The 18,740-nt window shown below is 53.0% G+C and overlaps 6 protein-coding genes across 7 annotated transcripts; 2 read left to right on the forward strand and 4 right to left on the reverse strand.

Moving 5' to 3' along the window:
* Positions 1-67: 67 nt before the first annotated feature.
* On the reverse strand, positions 68-5,751 carry NCU05943 (hypothetical protein). The gene is made up of 3 exons (XM_953694.2): positions 4,834-5,751; positions 4,084-4,655; positions 68-4,022 (listed from the first exon to the last, which is right to left on the reverse strand). The coding sequence occupies exons 1-3, from the start codon at positions 4,838-4,840 to the stop codon at positions 1,449-1,451; spliced, it is 3,153 nt and encodes a 1,050-aa protein (XP_958787.1). The 5' UTR covers positions 4,841-5,751; the 3' UTR covers positions 68-1,448.
* A 264-nt stretch (positions 5,752-6,015) lies between these two features.
* pca-3 (proteosome catalytic alpha-3) lies at positions 6,016-7,687 on the forward strand. The gene is made up of 4 exons (XM_953693.3): positions 6,016-6,396; positions 6,541-6,725; positions 6,787-7,205; positions 7,263-7,687. Exons 1-4 carry the CDS (start codon positions 6,373-6,375, stop codon positions 7,388-7,390), a joined length of 756 nt encoding a protein of 251 aa, XP_958786.1. The 5' UTR covers positions 6,016-6,372; the 3' UTR covers positions 7,391-7,687.
* On the reverse strand, positions 7,396-9,261 carry NCU05941. Of its 2 annotated transcripts, XM_011396676.1 has the most exons (4): positions 8,880-9,261; positions 8,660-8,810; positions 7,761-8,500; positions 7,396-7,664 (listed from the first exon to the last, which is right to left on the reverse strand). In XM_011396676.1, the coding sequence occupies exons 1-4, from the start codon at positions 8,961-8,963 to the stop codon at positions 7,656-7,658; spliced, it is 984 nt and encodes a 327-aa protein (XP_011394978.1). In that variant the 5' UTR covers positions 8,964-9,261; the 3' UTR covers positions 7,396-7,655. The 2 variants fall into 2 exon arrangements, with proteins under 2 accessions (XP_011394978.1, XP_011394977.1); XM_011396675.1 differs by having other exon boundaries at positions 7,423-8,500; positions 8,880-9,151.
* Positions 9,262-10,010: 749 nt separating this feature from the next.
* On the forward strand, positions 10,011-11,699 carry NCU05940 (hypothetical protein; the record flags this gene model as incomplete). Its single annotated transcript, XM_953691.1, has 2 exons — positions 10,011-11,037; positions 11,449-11,699. 2 exons carry the CDS (start codon positions 10,011-10,013, stop codon positions 11,697-11,699), a joined length of 1,278 nt encoding a protein of 425 aa, XP_958784.1.
* An 855-nt stretch (positions 11,700-12,554) lies between these two features.
* NCU12131 (hypothetical protein) lies at positions 12,555-13,474 on the reverse strand. The gene has a single exon (XM_011396759.1). It carries the CDS (start codon positions 13,254-13,256, stop codon positions 12,942-12,944), a length of 315 nt encoding a protein of 104 aa, XP_011395061.1. The 5' UTR covers positions 13,257-13,474; the 3' UTR covers positions 12,555-12,941.
* A 134-nt stretch (positions 13,475-13,608) lies between these two features.
* Positions 13,609-17,403, reverse strand: NCU05939 (cell division control protein 4; the record flags this gene model as incomplete). The annotated part of the gene is made up of 2 exons (XM_953690.2): positions 13,789-17,403; positions 13,609-13,719 (listed from the first exon to the last, which is right to left on the reverse strand). The coding sequence occupies exons 1-2, from the start codon at positions 16,816-16,818 to the stop codon at positions 13,609-13,611; spliced, it is 3,141 nt and encodes a 1,046-aa protein (XP_958783.2). The 5' UTR covers positions 16,819-17,403.
* Positions 17,404-18,740: the final 1,337 nt, after the last annotated feature.

Consider the following 18,740-nt stretch of genomic DNA (forward strand, 5'->3'; position numbering starts at 1 on the left):
TAATAATGAATCAACTTGCAAATCACAAGAGCACAGAGTCTTCACTTCACAAGCCGGTGCAAGAAAATCGCTAGATTCAATCTCCATTTTCTATCTTGAACTGGCGCGACCAGTTACCATAGCTATGACATGAACAGTTTGCAGTCAATTACCTAAACATGAGCAAAGAAACCGAGAAGAGGTCCGACCTTGATCGTTTTCGTTTTCCTCCTCCATTTCAGAGTCAACAACACGACTGTAGACTAGAATAGACATGACACTGGGAGAGTGGGAGGGACTTCTCAAGAGTTGACAGACCAACTCCACTTCAAGCGCCATAGTTACTACAAAAACAATTTGTGACCAGCAATAAACATCGAGCAAGAAAAGTGACTGACTTGAAAACCAAAGGGACGAAAACGGGCATATCATGATGCCTGATTAAACTCCTCCCCTTCCATAGTAGCCTTCAATAACCTAAAATACGCCCCCTCCAAAACCAGAGCCACAATATTTTCACTCTCTTCCAAAAGTACTTGAATCTGAACTTTCCTTTTTATGTTCCTTTTTTCCTTTCTTCCTCCTTCCCCCCCACCTTTCCGCTCCACGTTTCGTTGACCGCTTTCAACAGGTAAACATACCTCTACCATGTAACATTTTCTTAATTCCCGTCACACAGGCAACTCTTCAATACCTATCCTCCTTCCCTTACAACAGACTAAGACGAACTTCCACCCCTCCGAATCTCAAGAAACCAACTGACTTCAACCCCACTAACGGCGCGGCTTCTAATCAGACTCAGCATCCCACCCCTCCATCACATCCTTTGCCTGATTCTTCTTCTTCTGCGTCTGCTTCTCCACCGGCTGCAAACATAACAACCGCCTTCTCCTCGGCGTCGGTCTACTGGCCGGTGTCGCTTGGTTCGCACCCGTTGATGCTGAGCCCAAGACAGATGATCGGATAGATGACGCAACCGAGTTGGCCGAGGGAGATTGATGTCTGCTTCCGCCTGCGATGCTACTTCCACCACCTCCACCGAAACCACCTAATATGCTACCGGCTGCACTGCTGGCTGCAGTACTACTCCTTCTTCTCCGATGATCAACTACCGGACTAGCGGCAACCAACGGACTCCGCGGCGAAGGGTTTGTTATATGAGGATGATGATGAGGGAGGCATTGAGGACGACGGTCGAGATGATGATTGAGATCGGTATCAAGCGGTGGCAGCGCCGGATTTTTTGTTGAGGCCGTTGTCGTCGTTGCCACTTTTGATCTTGACCCTCCTGATCCTGTTCCAGCTCCTAAAATTGAACCCCTCTCATCCTCCTCCCTTCGCGGTGTGCTCGGCGGTGGTTTCTTGTCACTTTTCTTTGTCGCTGCTGCAGGCCTCGTATTATTGCTACTACTACTATTCCTGACCGCTGCTGCTGAGTCCGGGTGGTTTGTCCGCTGTCCGTCGCCCCTCTAGGCAGAAGGAGGACCGGTTGCTGCTGTGGCAGCCTGGTGAGGAATGGGCGGAGGCGGAATGGGCGTTTGCTTAATGGGGCCACCCGAGCCAGAAGTTACCGGTGGGATGGGCGGCGGAGGAATAGGAGTGGTTCGCACCGGCGGGGTGAAGTATTGTTGGTGATGCTGTGGATGAGCTTGCTGAGGCTGGGCCTGTGGGTGAGGCTGCGCGTGCTGCGGTTGCGGTGGTTGGTGCTGCTGATGTTGAGGTGGTTGAGGATGATGAGAGGCCGGTTGGGGCGGGTAGGCCGCTTGCGGCTGTTGAGCAGGGGCCTGGTGCTGCGGTTGATGCTGAGGTGGATGCTGAGCTTGATGTTTTGGTGGGTGTTGCTGTTGCTGTTGCGGTTGTTGATGATGCTGCGGTGGAGGAGGGTGAGGTTGATGATGAGCCTGCTGCTGTGACTGGTGCTGGGGCTGATGATGGGGTGGATGATGAGCTTGGTGTTGCTGTTGATGCTGAGGCTGAGGCTGGAAATGAGCCTGATGGTGTGGTTGATGTTGGGGCGGATGCTGCGGCAGATGCTGCTGCTGCTGCTGCTGCTGCTGCTGCTGAACCTGATGCTGTGGATGATGTTGTTGGTGGTGAGGCTGATGATGCATCTGTTGTTGTTGATTCTGGTGCTGTTGATGGACCGGATGCTGCTGGGATTGCTGCTGAGCTTGAGCAGCCTTGGCCTGCGCATTTGTACTTTCCCTCTCCAAAACATTGCTAAGGTAAGGGAGATCATCGCGAGCCTTGGGGTCCCGTTCGTAGATTTTCTTGATCACTTCCCATTCCTTCCGGGACATCTTGTGGGCCTGAGGCAACAAAAAGGCAACCGTCGGGCTGGTGATGAGAGAGCCCAGTACTTCTCTAGCGATGGCCTCGCCTTGTTTCTGTACTTGGTCCACGGCGGGATGCTGTATCTGGCTCACTGAATGCTGCTGGGCTGGCGGTGTTGGCTGCGGTTGCTGCTGCGGTGGCACTTGGGAAGGGGTGCTACTGTGCCTAGGAGTTGGGTAATTGGGGAATGTGCCCTGTGGAGATGTTGGTGAGAAAGCGGGCGTCGAGAGCGAAGGTCGATGGCCCGGAGGAAGGTTCGCCAGCGCTGGCGATGATGGCGCCGGTGTATTGGCGAAGCTGGTGTGGACCTTTGTGGACTGGTTCGCCACTACTTGGTTATAGTCATTAGTCCCATGTAGCCGCATGATAGTATCGGGATCGTTACGGTAGACAAATACGGCGAGCAACATTGGCTCTGTCCTCGTCTCGGGAATGTGGTTGTCCGCCAGGTTGAGCATAAACTCTGGGTATTGACCTGTGCCGGGAAGCACGGGAACGAGGTAGGTGTCGCGGACGTTTGCTACCCCTCTGTCTCCTATGACTCCGTATCGCTTCTTGGACACAAAGTAGTCAACCAGGCGTTGGAACTGCGGCTTCGAGGCCGCCGACGTGGGCTGTAAGTTCACTACTACCACATCAGTGGGAAGACTATACCTCAGACTACAGAGGTAGACAATAGCCTGTTGTTCGTCAATCCGTCCGCAGACAGTAAGAGTCTTGGGCATCAACTTGTCCCATTCCAAGCCGATTGACTCCTTGAGTTTGGCGCCTCCAATATGCTTGGCCGTCACTTGGAAGTCCGCAATGGTGTTCATGACCAAATTTCCCTTCCATACCACGTCGGGGTCGAGGATCTCTTCCTTGGGCGAGTAAGGCGGTGATTGGGTGCCGTCATCCAAAAGGCGATCCACATCAGCATCAACCCCAGGTCCTGTCGATGTAGACATGGCGGATGGACGTCTGTGGTGAGACTGCGTAGGCGACCTAACACTTGAGAAGACTTTGTTGATATCAAAGTTCCCTGTGCTAGGCGACTTTTGCGTGTCCACAGTCAGATCCCTCGAAGCTCGCTTCGAAGCCGTCCCCTGAGCAGCCCTCTCCGGTCCCTCTTCCTTAACGCGTTTCTTCGGGGGCTCGGCTGTATCCTGGGGCGGCCTACGTACGGGGGCGGAGGAAACATCAGTCGAAAGGTTGAAACTTTCGTCCCCAATAACTTCCTCGCCCTTGTGCGTCTTTCGTATCCTAGGGACATCCTCGGTGATCATAATGGACTGCTTCTCTGCCCTGGCCTTCATCTCGGCGGTCTCTTTCTGTAGCTCCTTTGTTGCCAGCTCCTCTGTTGTCATGGAAGCCAACATGGTAGGAGTAAGGGTGCCGCCAAGCAGGCCGGTCGTAAGGTCTTGGTTGGTCTTGAGGTTGTAACTTAGTGTCCGCATCTGGCCGCTATAGGCAGTGGGTTGGTGCGAATCGTGGACAGCACGCTCAATCTGAATAGCTAAACGCTCGGCGGAGGCTGAGACGCCTTCGGAAGGAATGGACACGCCCTTCTTCTCGGCAACTCCAATAGAGTGTACAAGAGATTTAGAAAGGAGCTTGGCGGCGCCTTGCCGGAGCTCGGGTAGCTCACTGATCTTTCCAGCGATGTCATCTGGGGCCTTGTATGACGGAAGAGATGGAGCTTGGGTTTCTGTGACCTTTCGGACCTTTTGCTGTACGGAAGGGTTAGCCAGCGTCATGAAGAGAAGAGGAGTGAGAACCAACGTGACGTACCTTGGGCTCCTTCTCTGGCACCGGTTCTGTCGTCTTGCGCTTCTGTCCAGCGGCGGTCTTGGCATCCTTCTTGGGCTCTGGTACCGGAGATGGCTTTGGTTTCTGGGAGACCTGGGCGCTTTCTTCCTTGTGGTCGCTCACCCTCTTGGACTTCTTCTTGTTGCCTCTTCTCCGCTTCTCTGCCTTTTCCTCCTCGAAGGCTTTGCGCCTGGCCTCCCAGGGCCTCTCGCCGTTCTTCATGCCATTGAGCAGTTCCTGGTGGTTCTCGGGCTTGCAGAGCTCGCAAAAATACTCCTTAGGTAGATCTTCGCTATACTGGCTCATGCCCATGCAGATGTTGTGCTGCCAGGCGCCGCACATGTCGCAGGCAATCCAGGGTTCGCCGGAATCCTCATCTTGCTCGGTGGCGCCGCAGACACATCGGATGATTTCTTCCTCGGGCTCTTCTGGCTCGGGGACTGCCTTCTTGGCGGCCTTCTTTCCGCGCTTCTTGGGGATGTCGATTTGGTCGAGCTGTTCCAGAGCCTTGTGTTGACCCTTGGTAGCTCTAACCGATCGGCGCGGCTCGGGTTCTAGCATCAGGTGTTTCGTGGTTAGCTTTTTAAGTCACGAAGGGCTGAATGGCTCGGTATCTGAAGATGGCATGGGGAGTAGTTGGTAGCTGGCGCTGGCGCTGGCGCTGGCGCTAGCTTGGTTGTTTGATGCTATTGCGAGACGAAAACGAAACATGGTGACTGCGTAGTAGCTTACCAGACATGATGGCGGTTCTCGACAATGGTCAGGTCGGGTAACTTTGGGGTATGTAGTAGGTACGGGCTCAGTGGACAGCGAACTTTCCAGCCTTGTTCGGATACAATTGGGAGGGAGTGCTTTCGACTCTGTCTGACGCGCGCGCGGTCTACTGCAGATGGCTCAAGACATGCGTGTGGAGAGCGGATCCTCATGCGGGCATTAGACAGCGAGAGAAAGATATTTTACGCGTGAGAAAGTAGGTAGAGCTAGCAACGATGGATGGCGACAGTGACTACCCAGAGGAGGGCTGTCTCAACAACAACAAAAGAACGAAGAAAATGATCCTGAAGCTATGTGTCGCTGGCAGGCGAGATTCTTGCAGCAGCTAGACCTAGCAATCCTCAAATTATGACCCTCCTGGTTTGCGCAGGGCAAAGTGTTGATGCCTGCTGTTTTGCTTGTTGGTCGCCTTGTTGTTGCTGCTTCTTCTTCGTCTTCTTCTTCTTCTTCTTCTTCTTCTTCTTCTCCGGCAGTTGGATGGATGGACACTGTTGGATGGTGTTGGTCGTCGCAGTCAGAATGTTGGTGTCAGTCCTTCCCGTCTGCCTTCAGTCAGAGAGGGGCCCAAGCTCCACGCGGGACCGTTAGAAGGTCGACAAGTATGTACTGTAGTGTAGAATGCGGAGGGATCGTCGGGGACCCTCGCGTGACCGGGAGCACACTGGATGTCGAGCGAGGAATAACGCGTCGGCGATTCAGAGTATGGGTGTTGTTAGCCGACAGCACAGCACGAGAGAGTTGGGCGACAAGACTGAGTGGTGTGGTAGTAGTCAAGTCGGATTGTCGAGAGGTGTTCAGAGGAAGAGGTCGCTGAAACGGAAGAGAGAAAGAAAGCAGCCGTGTCGCGACTGAGTGACGGAATTGTGGAGGTTGGAAGTAGAAGGAGAGGAGTTTGCTGAGGTGGAGGCGGCGACCAGATCTCTTGTACCGATTGTCCGCTTAGCTCCAGCGATAATTGTTAATCAGCCGGGCAAGCTGCGTACTGTAAGCCTAACAGCGGGACTCTCTCCATGGAACCCTGCTGGAGCGGGAAAGCGGGGTGATTTCGGGCACTGAGGCTCTGAGTGGACATTGGATAAGACGTCAGACGGGACCGGGAGTCCTAGAGGTATCCAGAGACCCCGGCAGGCAGTTGGCAGCTGGCGAGCGGGCAACCTAAGGTAGGTACCTAATCTGAACCTTCATCCGTGTCAAGGGAAGGAGGTAGAGGTACCTACCTTAGGTACCTGCCCGACCATAGGTGACGCGTTGGATGCTTGCTTGCCTGGAGCTCCAGGGCGACCTGACAGCACTAAGTCCACTGCGCTGCTGCACCTCAGCGTCAAGCCTTCCGCCTTCCGCCCTCCATCTTCCACGGCAGTTTGTTGAAGGAATACAAACCAAACCAAAGCAGCATCACCACCACGACGCAAAAGACAAGCACTGGGTTGGCGCTTGCGAACGACGTACCAAGAACTAGACAATTTCCAGCAAGTAATCGCCATATCGAATTAAACCATGGCGAGAAGATACGATTCCCGAGTAAGTGGGCAGTGACCCGTCAGCCTGCCTTACCTATCGACAAGTAGTGGGCGGAGGAGGGGGGGTAGCAGTGGTGGTGTGGTGATGGCAGCTTGTTTGAAGCTTTTGGCGGTTCGCACATAGACTGACACGCCTTTCTCATAGACAACCATCTTCTCCCCCGAAGGTCGTCTGTACCAGGTCGAATATGCTCTTGAAGCCATTTCCCATGCCGGTACCGCCATCGGTATCCTCGCCAAGGATGGCATCGTCCTAGCTGCTGAGCGCAAGGTCACCTCCAAGCTCCTCGAGCAAGACACATCGGCCGAGAAGCTCTACATTCTCAACGAGTAGGCGCATCCCTTTCTTGCTCTGCATCATACAGTCGCTAACCTTATTGCTGCCCTCCAGCAACATGATCTGCGCCGTCGCCGGCATGACAGCCGATGCCAACATCCTCATCAACTACGCCCGACAAGCCGCCCAACGCTATCTTTTGACCTACAACGAGGACATCCCCTGCGAACAGCTAGTGCGCCGTCTCTGCGATCTCAAGCAAGGCTACACACAACACGGTGGTCTCCGTCCCTTTGGTGTTTCCTTCATCTACGCCGGCTGGGATCCCCAGCGCCAGTTCCAGCTCTACCTCAGCAACCCCTCGGGTAACTACGGCGGCTGGAAGGCGACCAGTGCGGGCGCCAACAATGCGAGCGCCCAGAGCCTGCTGAAGCAGGATTACAAGGAGGACTGCACGCTCAAGGAGGCATGCGCCATGGCCGTCAAGGTGTTGAGCAAGACCATGGACTCGACCAAGCTGAGCCCGGAGAAGAGTGAGTCTTGGCGATATTGTGGTCATGGATGAAATCATACTAATGTTTCCACGACAGTCGAGTTTGCGACGGTTGGCCAGACCAAGGACGGCAAGATCTACCACAGGCTATGGAGCGCGGACGAGATCACGGCGCTATTGAAGGAACACGACTTGGCGAAGGACGACAACACGGAAGACAAGTAAGATGGATGAATGCCACGCATAGTTCAGGATGGGGAACAGAGCGGAAAGCCGGCCTGCGTTTAGTCTAGAGAGCGCTTTCTGTACTAATACAAGGAATGACCGTGGTACGCCAAATCATGAAATGGATATACAAACATGGGTCTCCAACTCCCAGCTATATGCTCTTTGACGTTCCCCGTGCTCGAAAGCTGCCATATCTGAAGAAGGCAAAAGTTTCGAGTGTACACGCACATCTGGCGCAAGCAAGATACATTACAGTATCAAATCAAGATATCTACGGAAACCATCCAAATTAGCCTTCATCCACTCATCATCGAGGGCTCTCCAAAGGTCCCAACTCCACCGGGGCAGTCAAATCAAACGTTCCTACATTTCGCTGAAACCCTCCTCCGATGACCCCCTCCTCCTCATCCCTCACCCTCCCATACCTCCCACTACTCTGGACCCCATCCCCGCCCCGCTCCCCCGTCATCCCCGAATAAGGCTCCTCACTCCTCACACTGCTCAACCTCGGCCAATACCGCCTATAACTCCAATACGTAATCACCCACCCCATCACCGCGCCCACACAGACATCCTCCACATCATGTCGGTAATCCATGCACCTGCTAATGGCGATCATCAACGCCCCCAGCAACGGACTGAGGCAAAGTAACGCTTTCAGCAAATCCCGACGGACCAGCACCTTTTCCATGCCCTCCATGATTCCAGGAGAAGAAGACGGAGGAGGAGAACTGCTCGCAAACACTCTGAACTGCCCACACCAGAAAAGCGCCAGGTACCCCAACCCGGAAAACGCAAAACTACTATGCCCACTGGGAAAACTGCGCCAGCCGTCGTGCAAGGTGTGGTGGTCTGTCTGCGTGCATACCTCGACACTGATGAGTTTGTTTGGAGGGGTGGAAGGGTCGGGTTGGCATCGGTCGATCAGGTCGGGACGAGGGCGGCCGACCATGTTTTTGATGAGGTCCGTGAGGAAGGTGGTGAGGATTATGGAGGTTAGGAAACCTAAAGTGGTGAGGTGGTGCATGTGCCGCGGGGAGGAGAGGAGGTAGTTGGTTAGGGTGAGGAGGGCCAGAGGGAGGAAGAGGACGTAGCCGAAGAGGTGGGCTGGTGGTTGGACATGATGGTTAGTACTATGGTTAGACTGGAAAGGGAGGGGCATAGGGAAGCTGGGAGAAGGGATGGGTGAGGGAAGGGGGAGGGGGAAAGACTGAAAAGGGACAGAGGAGGCAAAAATGGCAGAAGGGCAAAAGGGTATAAACATACCGAGAGGCACCCGCTCAACCTCGGCATGAGGAAACGAAATACGAATATCATTAATGGTGAATAATCGGTGGAAAGGCTCGACGAAAGCCGCGATGTAGATGTATCCGACGAGGAGGAGGGAGAAAGCGACCCAGTCCGAAGTGTATGATCTCTGTACATGCAAAGTGTCTTCGTTAGCATCTACTCCAATCCTTACCATAAGGGTGAAGCCATCACGTACCGTCCACCACCTCGAAACAGACCCGATCAAGCCGTGCTTGGACTCGATCGACCCAAGGGAACCTGCCCTCGTCCTACTTGCCATGTTGAGGGTGACTAGTCACCGCCTGCGAATCGACTTGAAGAGGGTGTATAGCATCGGGCTTCTCCCGCCGAGGAATGGAGCGGGAAACGGGGAGGTGTCGGTGTCGAGCGGTATCGTGTACCTCCACGGTAGAGGTTATCGGCGACCAAAGGCGACGTTACTTAAGGTTGCCGGACGGGAGAATTGGGTGGTGGCACCTCAGTCGGGCAGGACGGGGAACCGGAAAGTGGAAGTTGGATGCTCCTGGCGGGCACCTATGGTAGTGGCGGGCTCGAGCTAGGTAGCACCAGGGCACCACCCCCGGCCCGCCGCCCGGGCGTCCAGGGGGGCACTCAGGTCATCAAATGAATGGAATTTGCTTGTCCCACAGCGGGCGGCGGTCGCGCTGCTGCCGCAGTCACCCACCTAATTTCAGCCCTGCTGCCCCTGCAAGGGACGCCCACGCACGTCAATGAAATGTTCCCTGGCACTTGCTGTGGGGACTTCCCCGGTGCCTGTGGGGCTTGGGGGGACAGGGATGTTAACGACAACTGCTGAGACAACTTCCAACTTTGACTTTTCCCTTCAACTCTGAAAAGACACTCGAACATATTATCAGCAATATTGGCTTCTGTGCTTTAAAGATATCTCACCCTTACTTTGGAATTGGCAATATTTTATATTCATTACTGATCAGGTGGCTTTCATGTGCCAAAGAACCCACCTGAAGAAGTGTCCATCTTTGGTGTCGGTCTCTTCACGTTGAAGAAATCGTGAACAGTTGAAGAATCCCTCCTTGTTATTAAGGGCATTGGTCTAGCGACCCTGCGTTCTACTAGAAACCTATTAGTACAGTTAATTCAATGAAGCTCCCTTACCACAATGTTCCGCCGGTCTCCCTCCCCATGTCCAAAGAACCCAAAGAGGCAGAAGTGAAAGATGTTCCAAGTCGTCAACGACAAGCTGTATAAATCCCACACCATCCACCTCTCATCATGACCTCAGATCACCAACTAGACAAGTATTCACCAGCTCAACACCCGGTGTCTTGAGTTTATTCTTCCCATAATGATGTCCCCTTCACTTCTCCCTCTTGCCCTCCTGGCGTGGGCTCTACCCGTCCAAGTCCACAGTATCCCCCACCAACCTCCTCAGAATGGCAACTTTTACCCACCGAGACCACCGCCATCGCCATGCGGGAATTCAGCCTCGACAGTAACAGTTACTGCTTCATCAGTAGAGACAGTTACGATCACATCCTCAACTTTGTCCTTCCCCTCGCCCTCATCTTCACAGAAGGAAGTGGTGACGGTTACTCTCACCGAAGCTGGACTTCGTGTACCGCCTTTTGCGGTATGGTCTCAGCCCGCTGAGATCCAGACGATCAAAACTGTCACGGTTACCGCTTATCCTGATTCTCAACAGCAACCGCAGGGGCAACCGCAACCCAGCTGGGGACCTGACGCCGGGGCTGGGGTTGGGTGGGATCATGAACTCCCTAACCATGACGACGAAGGTCCAGCTTGGGGGCCGGATAGGGATGCGCTGGTTCAAACCGCAACTGTTACTGAGCCCGCTAGCTCAGCATCATCCCCCGCGTCGACGATGGTATCGATTTCGGTGGTTACTGTCACTCGGCCAGCACCTGTTTTCAGCCACCCACACAATGGCAATGGTTGGCCCCGTCCGGACGATGGGTGGAGACATTCGGACTGGGCGTCTCACCCCAATCCCAGTGTTAGTGTTGATCGGGATGGACTGGGTTTGGTGACGGTCACTGTTACCATGTCTGGCGGTGGTGACAACCGCTGGAGACCTACACCATCTTCTTGGTCTACCTCATCCTCCTGGTCAACGCCCATGTCAACATCAACGTCAACAACAACATCAACATCGTGGGAAAGGCCAGCAACCACGTCTACGACACCTTCGGATTCCCGGACTGAACACAGCGGCCCGCCTGCTTGGCCCAAGCCTCAATGGCCTCATTTTGACCCTCATCCTCATCCGCCTTCTCACCCTGATCCGAGACCGAACTGGCAGCCGAACACGACTGTCACTGTTCCGGTAGGGGTGCAGAGCGAGTCACTTCCGTGTTCAACTTTGACTTTGAATTCATCCCCCACCTGGACTACGACCACTTTAACTCATATCCACAGTGAAAACGAGCCAACGCCTTGCACCACCACCACCACCACCACCACATTCCCAACTACAACCCCTTGTGCTTCTACCACCAGCACCTCCACAGCCGTGATAATCCCTCCTACAACAACAGCCTGGCAAAAACCAAAGTGGTCAACCATCACCACCCGCTGCTCGACAAACTCAACCACATCCACTTCCGCTTCCACATCTTCTTCGACCCCTCCTTGCTCATCCTCTCACTCCACGGAGATTAACTTCCTCACCACCTGGGTATCCACCACCACTACCCAAACCATAATCGATAATGCTCCGACATCAACAATCCCACTTACCCACTATGCTCCTTCTTCCTCTGCAGATCACAGCTGGGGAGGCATGGGCAAGGGTTGGGGCCATCCTTGGAACTGGGGAAACATCAATCAAGAAGATCCCGACGAAGCCAAGAAGATCAGTACCTCTAATGAGGGACAAGAGAAGAGCAATGATTCTGTCTCTGACTCTGACCCAGGAAAGGAGAAGCAACAACAAACGGAAACGGGAGAGAACAAAAAGGAGGGAGGAGGAACCCTCCTAGATATAGACCTTGGCCTTGGTCTTAACCTTAATTAAGATGAGAAGTCCAAAATCCAAAGCACCTATGATTGGAAGACCTTTCCACTACAGTTCGTTGCATATACGCTAAGGTACCTCTATGCAGCGAGGCCTACGTATGCAGTATGCAGTATGCACGGAAGTTGGCCGATGCAGGCTTGGACGTATCAATATTCAATGCACAGGGACCGAACAGTGCCACCAATTTTTGTCGCAGCATACACTCTTACTTTTTTTCTTTTTCTTGGCAAACGTGTTGCTCCTGCTTTGTCCTGCTGGTCCTTCCCTTTGCATATGGATCCATGCACTGGGAGCGAAAACCACTCTGCATACCTTAAGGTTGGGGACGAGCCACTCGACGTCGGTCGTGCTTACCTCCCTAACTGCCTTGAGGACACTCCCAGTTTCTGCCTTTTTGCTTTGGTTGCTTTTTCTGGTCGAATTTCTGGTGTGTGTGGTCGGCATGGCACGAAATGCTCGGTCGGTCTCTAGGTACATAAGTGGGCACTTACATGAGTACCTCTGCCGTGGTGTTTTCGAGAAGTGTTCATCATGATGATGACGCGGAATAATGGTTTATACATGCATACAGCAAGTCGACAGGCTCGACTTGATCATCATCACTTAGACAGTATGTAACTAGGTAGTCAGACAAAAACAGAATATTAATGGGAATTAGCAGCTCGTTCAACTTCAACTTGAGCCGCATGTGCATGTCTCGATAAACTTTCTTGTCTTGGCTCGTGGCCCTTATCATGTTTTTTTCCCCCCAGGGTTTCTTAGTCTCTTCCTGGCTGTTGTTCGCAGTTTGGGCACATCGGAGTGAGGCACCCCCAACAAGAACTCACGAGCATGAACAGGTTATCTTCTAAAATCATAAAGTTGCTATGTAACCCTGGTGCCGGTGCAAACTGAGTGAGATAACGATAACTGAATTAAGAAACATCGCAACGACGCCATCATTACTACGAACCACCACATCAGTGATCGCCATCATAGATCGCTTATAACTTCAAGACGACTGTATTTTCACCTGCCCTCGCTCTTCCTCCTACTCATGCGAGTTCACTTGATAATGATGAACCGCCACTCCACCCCAATCCCATTTTGAGATGAAGGAACTACTATTAAAAACGACTGTGTAGACCGCGAACGGAAGTTTTAAATGGATTTGATGTGACGGTCATGTACGAATGGGCAACTATACCCTAGGCTCCCAAGTCTCGATTGATTTTTCCTCCTTGTTCTCATTCAAATGAACTAGAATGGCAAAACTGAAAGGCGAAAGGCGCAATCGATGTAGGTAGATATCAATCGAATGCCATCGATAAGACTAGTATGTAAAACAAGAGATTGACATGCTAACGCCGGAGAACAAGAGATGAACAACGTACAAAGAAAATTATGAAGAGAGAAAACGTTCCGTGGAAAAACCTTTGAGAATGACCGGGCTCCCAACACCTTGAAATGCTGATATGATTGATGTGCGATATTCCGCACAAAAACGTGTGTTCCCTGACTCCGTTCGCTTTGTTTCTCCCATTTGCCCTTGAGTGGTTTCCGTTCGTACCCCATACACACCTAGCAAGTCATCGAAAATGATCATGACTTTTTGAGAAAAATGGAAAAAGAGATAAAAAAAAAAAAAAAGGTCCGGTAACGTGTGGAGAGACCCAGATCCGGGCTAGCTTGGGCTTTGAAATAGCGTCCTAAGACGAGCAGTGGCTGTCTAGCTTCTGAAGAAGTTACTCTTGCGCGCGACGACCTTTCTACCCTGATATGCCCTTCTTTCCAGTGGACTGTTGATTGGGTTTCTATTTTGAGGGTGCCGCATTTCGCTGACAGGTTGACTGTATGAAAGCCAAGTTCAAGTCCATGCTTTCATGACCGCTGGCGTTGTCGTTGATGCGTAGTTCTTCTGTCCGAATTATTCGCCTTCTGCAAGCAAAAGTTGTTGGACTTCTGCCTCATTAAGGAGCTTACGTTTGCCGAGTTCCTCGGGCGGAGCTCCATCTCGGACGGCCCCAAAATCAAGAATCTAAAAACCTTCGAGTCAGCTCATGTGCGCGTCTGGCGTTATGTCGCTGCCAAGGAGATTGGCACATACCTCGACGTAAGTCAAATTGCCACGCTGCACCGCCGCAACGCACCGCCTTTCGTCAAACTTTACTTGCCAGACCCCACTAAGGTCTGTCAAAAGATCCTGCATGCATTCGCCCGTTTGAACATCCCACATTTTGACGGTTTTCTCGCTTCCAGAGATGACTTTGCGGCCATCATGTTGGAAACACGTGATCGCTCCGGTGTGGGCCATCAGAGTGTGCTTACATTTTCCGTTCTCAGGGTCCCAGATGCGCAGCGTGCTGTCCGCCGCAGCCGAGACCAACTTCTCGTCACGCAAGTCGAGAAGTCCAACTAGCAAGCTGTGCCCTTCCAAGGTGTACAAGCATGCACCAGTGTCGAGATCCCAGATCTTGACGAAGCTATCCATCGAGCCAGAAATGCACCGATTCCGCTTGTGGTCCAAGACGACCGAGTAAACCTTTTGATTGTGGCCGGACAGAACATGGAGCTGCTGGCCCGTGCTGATGCGCCACACACGCACGGTGCTGTCGTAGCTGCCCGAAACCAGAGTATCCCCGTGAGCCGAAATGGACCGGACAGAGTGGGCGTGTCCGGAAAGGATACGGACAAAATAGGGGCAGTTTTCTTCATTAGCGGCAGGCCCGTTCATAATGTACCGGCGAGAACCCGGCTCCGGAAGGCGCCAAACGCGCAGCTGGCTATCCCTAGACCCGGTAATGATCAAGGGCTTCTCGGGCATCATGACCGGCTCGCCGTTCTTAACTTCCCCGGTCTCCGTCGGCATGAGGATTTGCAGACAACGGACGGTGGACGTGTGCCCATAGAATGTTTGAGTACAAATACCCTTTTGGATATCCCAGACACGGACAGACCGATCGGTACTGCCCGAAACCAGGGTGTTCCCAACGTATTGAAGAGCCCAGACTCCGCCTTCATGGCCCTCGAGTTTCGTGCGCAGCTTACCGGTTTTAGTGTCGTAGACATGAATCAGCGTGTCGTCACTACCGGTGATGATTTTGTCCTCGTCGAACTGCAGGCAGGTTATGACATGGCGAGGGTGCGCCGCAAAGGCAACGTGACTGGGCTTAACCTTCCCGCTGGTCCAGTTCTGGCGAATCATGTAGTGTCTCCTGTACAGAGACTTGTAAAGGTGAAGCCGACGTAGGCTTGGAAGCCCAATCTGGGGATCTGGGACGGCCAAAGCTGCGGCACTAGCGGCTGACATGGGTCCCTCCGACCTGTGTGTCTGGTGAAACCTTTCTCTGAAGTCCTGAAAGCTGACACGACGCTTGGATCTTTCAGTGTTTGTGTGGCCTGCGTGGCGCTTGCGCTTCGAAGATCTTGTCCTGGGGGTAGGGCTGGTGTCGGCCTTATCTGATTTCTCAGACTTGACTGCAGACTTGAACAGTTCCGACTCGCTTGACGTCAGTTTGGAATGCTGGCTCAGGTCGACCTCGCCTTCCAACGCGCCAACGGGATCCTGCCAACCCCACCCTTGAGCGATGGCCTTTTGAAGCTCACCAGGAGCAAGTTGAAAGCCATCCCGGTCGAACAGTTCCTTCCAACCTGTCTCATTGCTATCGACGATATTACGCCACTGTTTTGATACTTGTGCTGCCCGGCAAAGATCGCGATGATCCAGATAAGAGAGAATATGGAGACTGAGTTCGGTAGGAAGACGTCGAAAGAAATCACACTTCAAGGCTGGGTTGACAACATCAGCAACCGCTTGAAGAGTCTTCCGGGGGCACCGACGCAAAAGTTGGTAGATCATCCAAGACTTCATTTGGGTCGGCATAGCATCAAAGCTGTCGATCATCATGTCGGGGTTCATCAGGGTATGGTGATAGGCTCCGTCGAGCTGAGACGGGGAAATGGTAGAATCACAACGACCTGGTGATAGAACAAGCGAATCATCAACCATCTCAGCGTCCGCATCACCCGTTCCTTGTGTCTCATCTAGCCACTGACTCGGGCCGCTACGGCCAAAAGCATTAGTAGAGGCTGTTACCTCGTCATCAGCACCTTCATCATCCGAAGGTCCTAGCTGTAGCTGAGCCGCAGCAAGCGTAGGCGATAGGCGCGGACTGGGCAAACTGGCGTCTTGTGCGGTTACTGCACTAATGGCGTGGCTCGCGTGCAGTCCCCTAACCGTTTGTTGAAGAGGCTCATCGTAATCGGCAGCGGGTTGAAATTCGACATCCGTAATGGGGGGCGTAGCAACCGCGCTGAAGACGGTCTGAGTCTCGCTGCCAGCCTGGCTCTCTGCGTCATCATAAGCGGTTGACTGGCTTGTCTCAGCTTCCGTCGTGTTCACGAGCTGAAGCGCTGGGGCATCATGGTCAAAATCACCGCTATCTCTTTCGGCCTCATCAGGTGTTGCCAAATAATCTGTATCCGTCCGGGGGGAGCGTTGATGGCGTGGCCCCTTTGCCAGTGCGCGACGAAGCTCGGTATCGGAAGTAAGCACACCTAGTCTGGCCATAGATCTCGGCAAGGGGCTGTTGTTGGGAGAATCGAACCGACTGCTAGGTCTCTGAAGTCGTTTGGGTTGCGGACGTCGCTGAATCAAAGAAGGGGTAAGAGACCCACCACTCTCGACTGTTGGCTCCTCGATGTAGTCGATATTCTCTACCCGATGTTGATTTCCATCGACACCAAAGCCGCCAACTGGAGACCATATTTGACCTTTGTGTTGAAATCCTTGAGGAACAGTATACGTGGACGAGAAATTTTTCAGGAACATGGGCGTCGGCTGTGCAGCGAGCGGGTATTCTTTGGGGTCGAGCATTTGTGGTTCTCGGATTTGGATGGGAGAAAATCTTCGCTGAGTAGTTGTCGTAGTCGTGACCGTCTTCGTCTCTACATATTGCTCGGAAAGCGTGAGAGTGCGAGTTTTCGAGGAAGGGTCATCTTCTTCAGCCCACGTCATCGAAACCCGCTGCTTCGATCGTGGTGGGCGATCCGCGATGGTCTTTTGAGTTGGTGTAGGAGAACTCATGTTTGCAGATTGAAGTGTTGTCGGTCGTGGACCATCAAATTCGAAAGGCATCGATTGTCGACGTCGCCCCAACGTTCGTGGTCAAAAGGAGTCGATCGAACCACGAACGGAAAAGTTGGATCTCGGCCGGTAGAGGTATTAAAAAATTGGCAAAGTCCGGGGTGGGTTGAATAGGCTGAGGTTGAAATAGAGGTTGACGACCCTGGGGGGGCACAACGAAGGATTCCTGTTCAAACAAGGTGAATGCCTGATTCGGACTGTATCGGCGATGCTGGTCGTGATCCTTTCAACGCGTTCCAAGTCGCGGCTGCGAGGGTGGTCGCCACACGCGTGTTGTCGGTAGTAAAATCCCCTTTACGCGATGGCAGGCAAGCAAACGGGATTTTAGAGTGCTAATTGCCACGAAAGCATGGCGTGCCGTGACCGACGAAGAGGCAGGGTTGACGTTGACGTTGCTGACGTTGACAGAAAAGGGTCTGTTCGCGCGTGTCTGTGTCGGGTCAGGTCGAAGTAAATGATTGCCCAGCGTAGCCCTGTCGAGTTAAAGAAAGAAGGGCAAGGGGAGAAATGGCGTGGGCTGGACTGGATGTTTGCAAGTTTTGAATGGGTTCGAGTCCCTGGCAAAGGGAAGGAAGGGGTCGGCGGAATGACCAAGCCAGTTTTTTTGTGGTTGTCAGAGGCAGCGGACGGGATGGAAGACTGGGGAATGGGAGGGGGGGCGGAGCGTGGAGCGGCGGCGGCAGGGGCGGAAGGCGAACAACAACCTGAATGTGGGAGTCGGGTGTTCAAGTTGTTGGACGGAAGTTGTTCTTTTACTGACTAGGGGTAGTTGGGCGACCTAGACTAGCCAGGTACTTGGACTTCCTGTACTAGACTAGGCTCCCGGTCTGCCTGGTGGACTGGAGGACGGGGAGACGGGGATGACAGCAGAGGCACGGGCAGTGGAGGCGGGAGTCTGATCCAAGTTATGGTATGGCCGATTTATGTCGAACTTGCCAGGTGGGATCGTTGGAGTCCGGCCGTTCGGTGGCTTTGGGAATGGGGGTAAGTACCATTCTTCGGTGGTGAGCGGGCGGTACATTTTCAAAAGCTGGGAGGCAGGCAGGTGACAACGGGTCCAGGTGCGATCGAGATGTCAGTCAGATACCTCTTACCACCGATTTCCAGCGATATCCTAGGGCGGAGTCGGACTGAAGGGGGTGTTCCGTAGGGAGGTATACCTGGACAGGGGCAGTAGTGTGGGACTGCTGGAAAAAGAAACCTAAAGGCTGAAGATGGAACGGAGGGCTCTCACCCCTGCCATATATATACATACACATATTCAACAGCAATCTTCACACGGACACGGAGATGCAATACAAGAAGTTCCGAATCCGACGGGAGTCTTGATATGTACGAGACGATACGAAGACGAACATGTTTTGAATTAAAAAAAATAAATAAATAAAAAACTTTAAATTCATGCATACGCAGGCTGTAGGAGAGTGCGGAAAGAGTTCTACATGTCGGGCATTGAAGATATCTGACTAAGTACCTCAACATATCGCGTACTGCATCCAGCGCACCCAAGCGATGAAACTGAGTCTGACGAGCAGGGCTGTCGTGACAAAAGGAACGCTCACAAGTCCACAGCTGCACACGATAGCCCGATCGCCATGCTGTTGACAGAAAAGGGCAGGAGTCGGAAAACAAGTGTCCGGGCGTCCACTTTCCGCTCAGTCGTTGTCCTCTTTTTCTTGTGCACTGCACACTATACTAGGAGTAGGAGTAGGTACTACATAGGTAGGTATGTAGGACCTGACATGACCTCCTGCTCCTTCCATCTGCATATTAGTAGACGTTAAATAAAACAACAACAACAACATCTGCATATTGGCCTCCAGTGCAGGTGACTGTAGTAGGTACTGTAAGTAGGTACTTAGATATGTACCGGGCTACTACTTGCATGTATAACCCCGGGCGTACCTGCCTCT

Source organism: Neurospora crassa, linkage group VI, assembly GCF_000182925.2.
Source record: "Neurospora crassa OR74A linkage group VI, whole genome shotgun sequence".
Lineage (NCBI taxonomy): Eukaryota > Fungi > Ascomycota > Sordariomycetes > Sordariales > Sordariaceae > Neurospora > Neurospora crassa.

Excerpts from the sequence above, each read along its gene's own strand:
- NCU05943 (XM_953694.2), bottom strand. Across the intron at positions 4,023-4,083 it reads TGCCAGAGAAGGAGCCCAAG|CAAAAGGTCCGAAAGGTCAC; the intron begins GTACGTCACGTT and ends CCTTCCGTACAG.
- pca-3 (XM_953693.3), top strand. The coding sequence starts at position 6,373 with ATGGCGAGAAGATACGATTCCCGA. Across the intron at positions 6,397-6,540 it reads CGAGAAGATACGATTCCCGA|ACAACCATCTTCTCCCCCGA; the intron begins GTAAGTGGGCAG and ends CCTTTCTCATAG. Across the intron at positions 6,726-6,786 it reads AAGCTCTACATTCTCAACGA|CAACATGATCTGCGCCGTCG; the intron begins GTAGGCGCATCC and ends GCTGCCCTCCAG.
- NCU05941 (XM_011396675.1), bottom strand. The coding sequence starts at position 8,963 with ATGGCAAGTAGGACGAGGGCAGGTTCCCTTGGGTCGATCGAGTCCAAG. Across the intron at positions 8,811-8,879 it reads CTGTTTCGAGGTGGTGGACG|AGATCATACACTTCGGACTG; the intron begins GTACGTGATGGC and ends TTGCATGTACAG. Across the intron at positions 8,501-8,659 it reads GGTTGAGCGGGTGCCTCTCG|CCCACCTCTTCGGCTACGTC; the intron begins GTATGTTTATAC and ends TCCAACCACCAG.
- NCU12131 (XM_011396759.1), bottom strand. The coding sequence starts at position 13,256 with ATGGGGTACGAACGGAAACCACTCAAGGGCAAATGGGAGAAACAAAGC.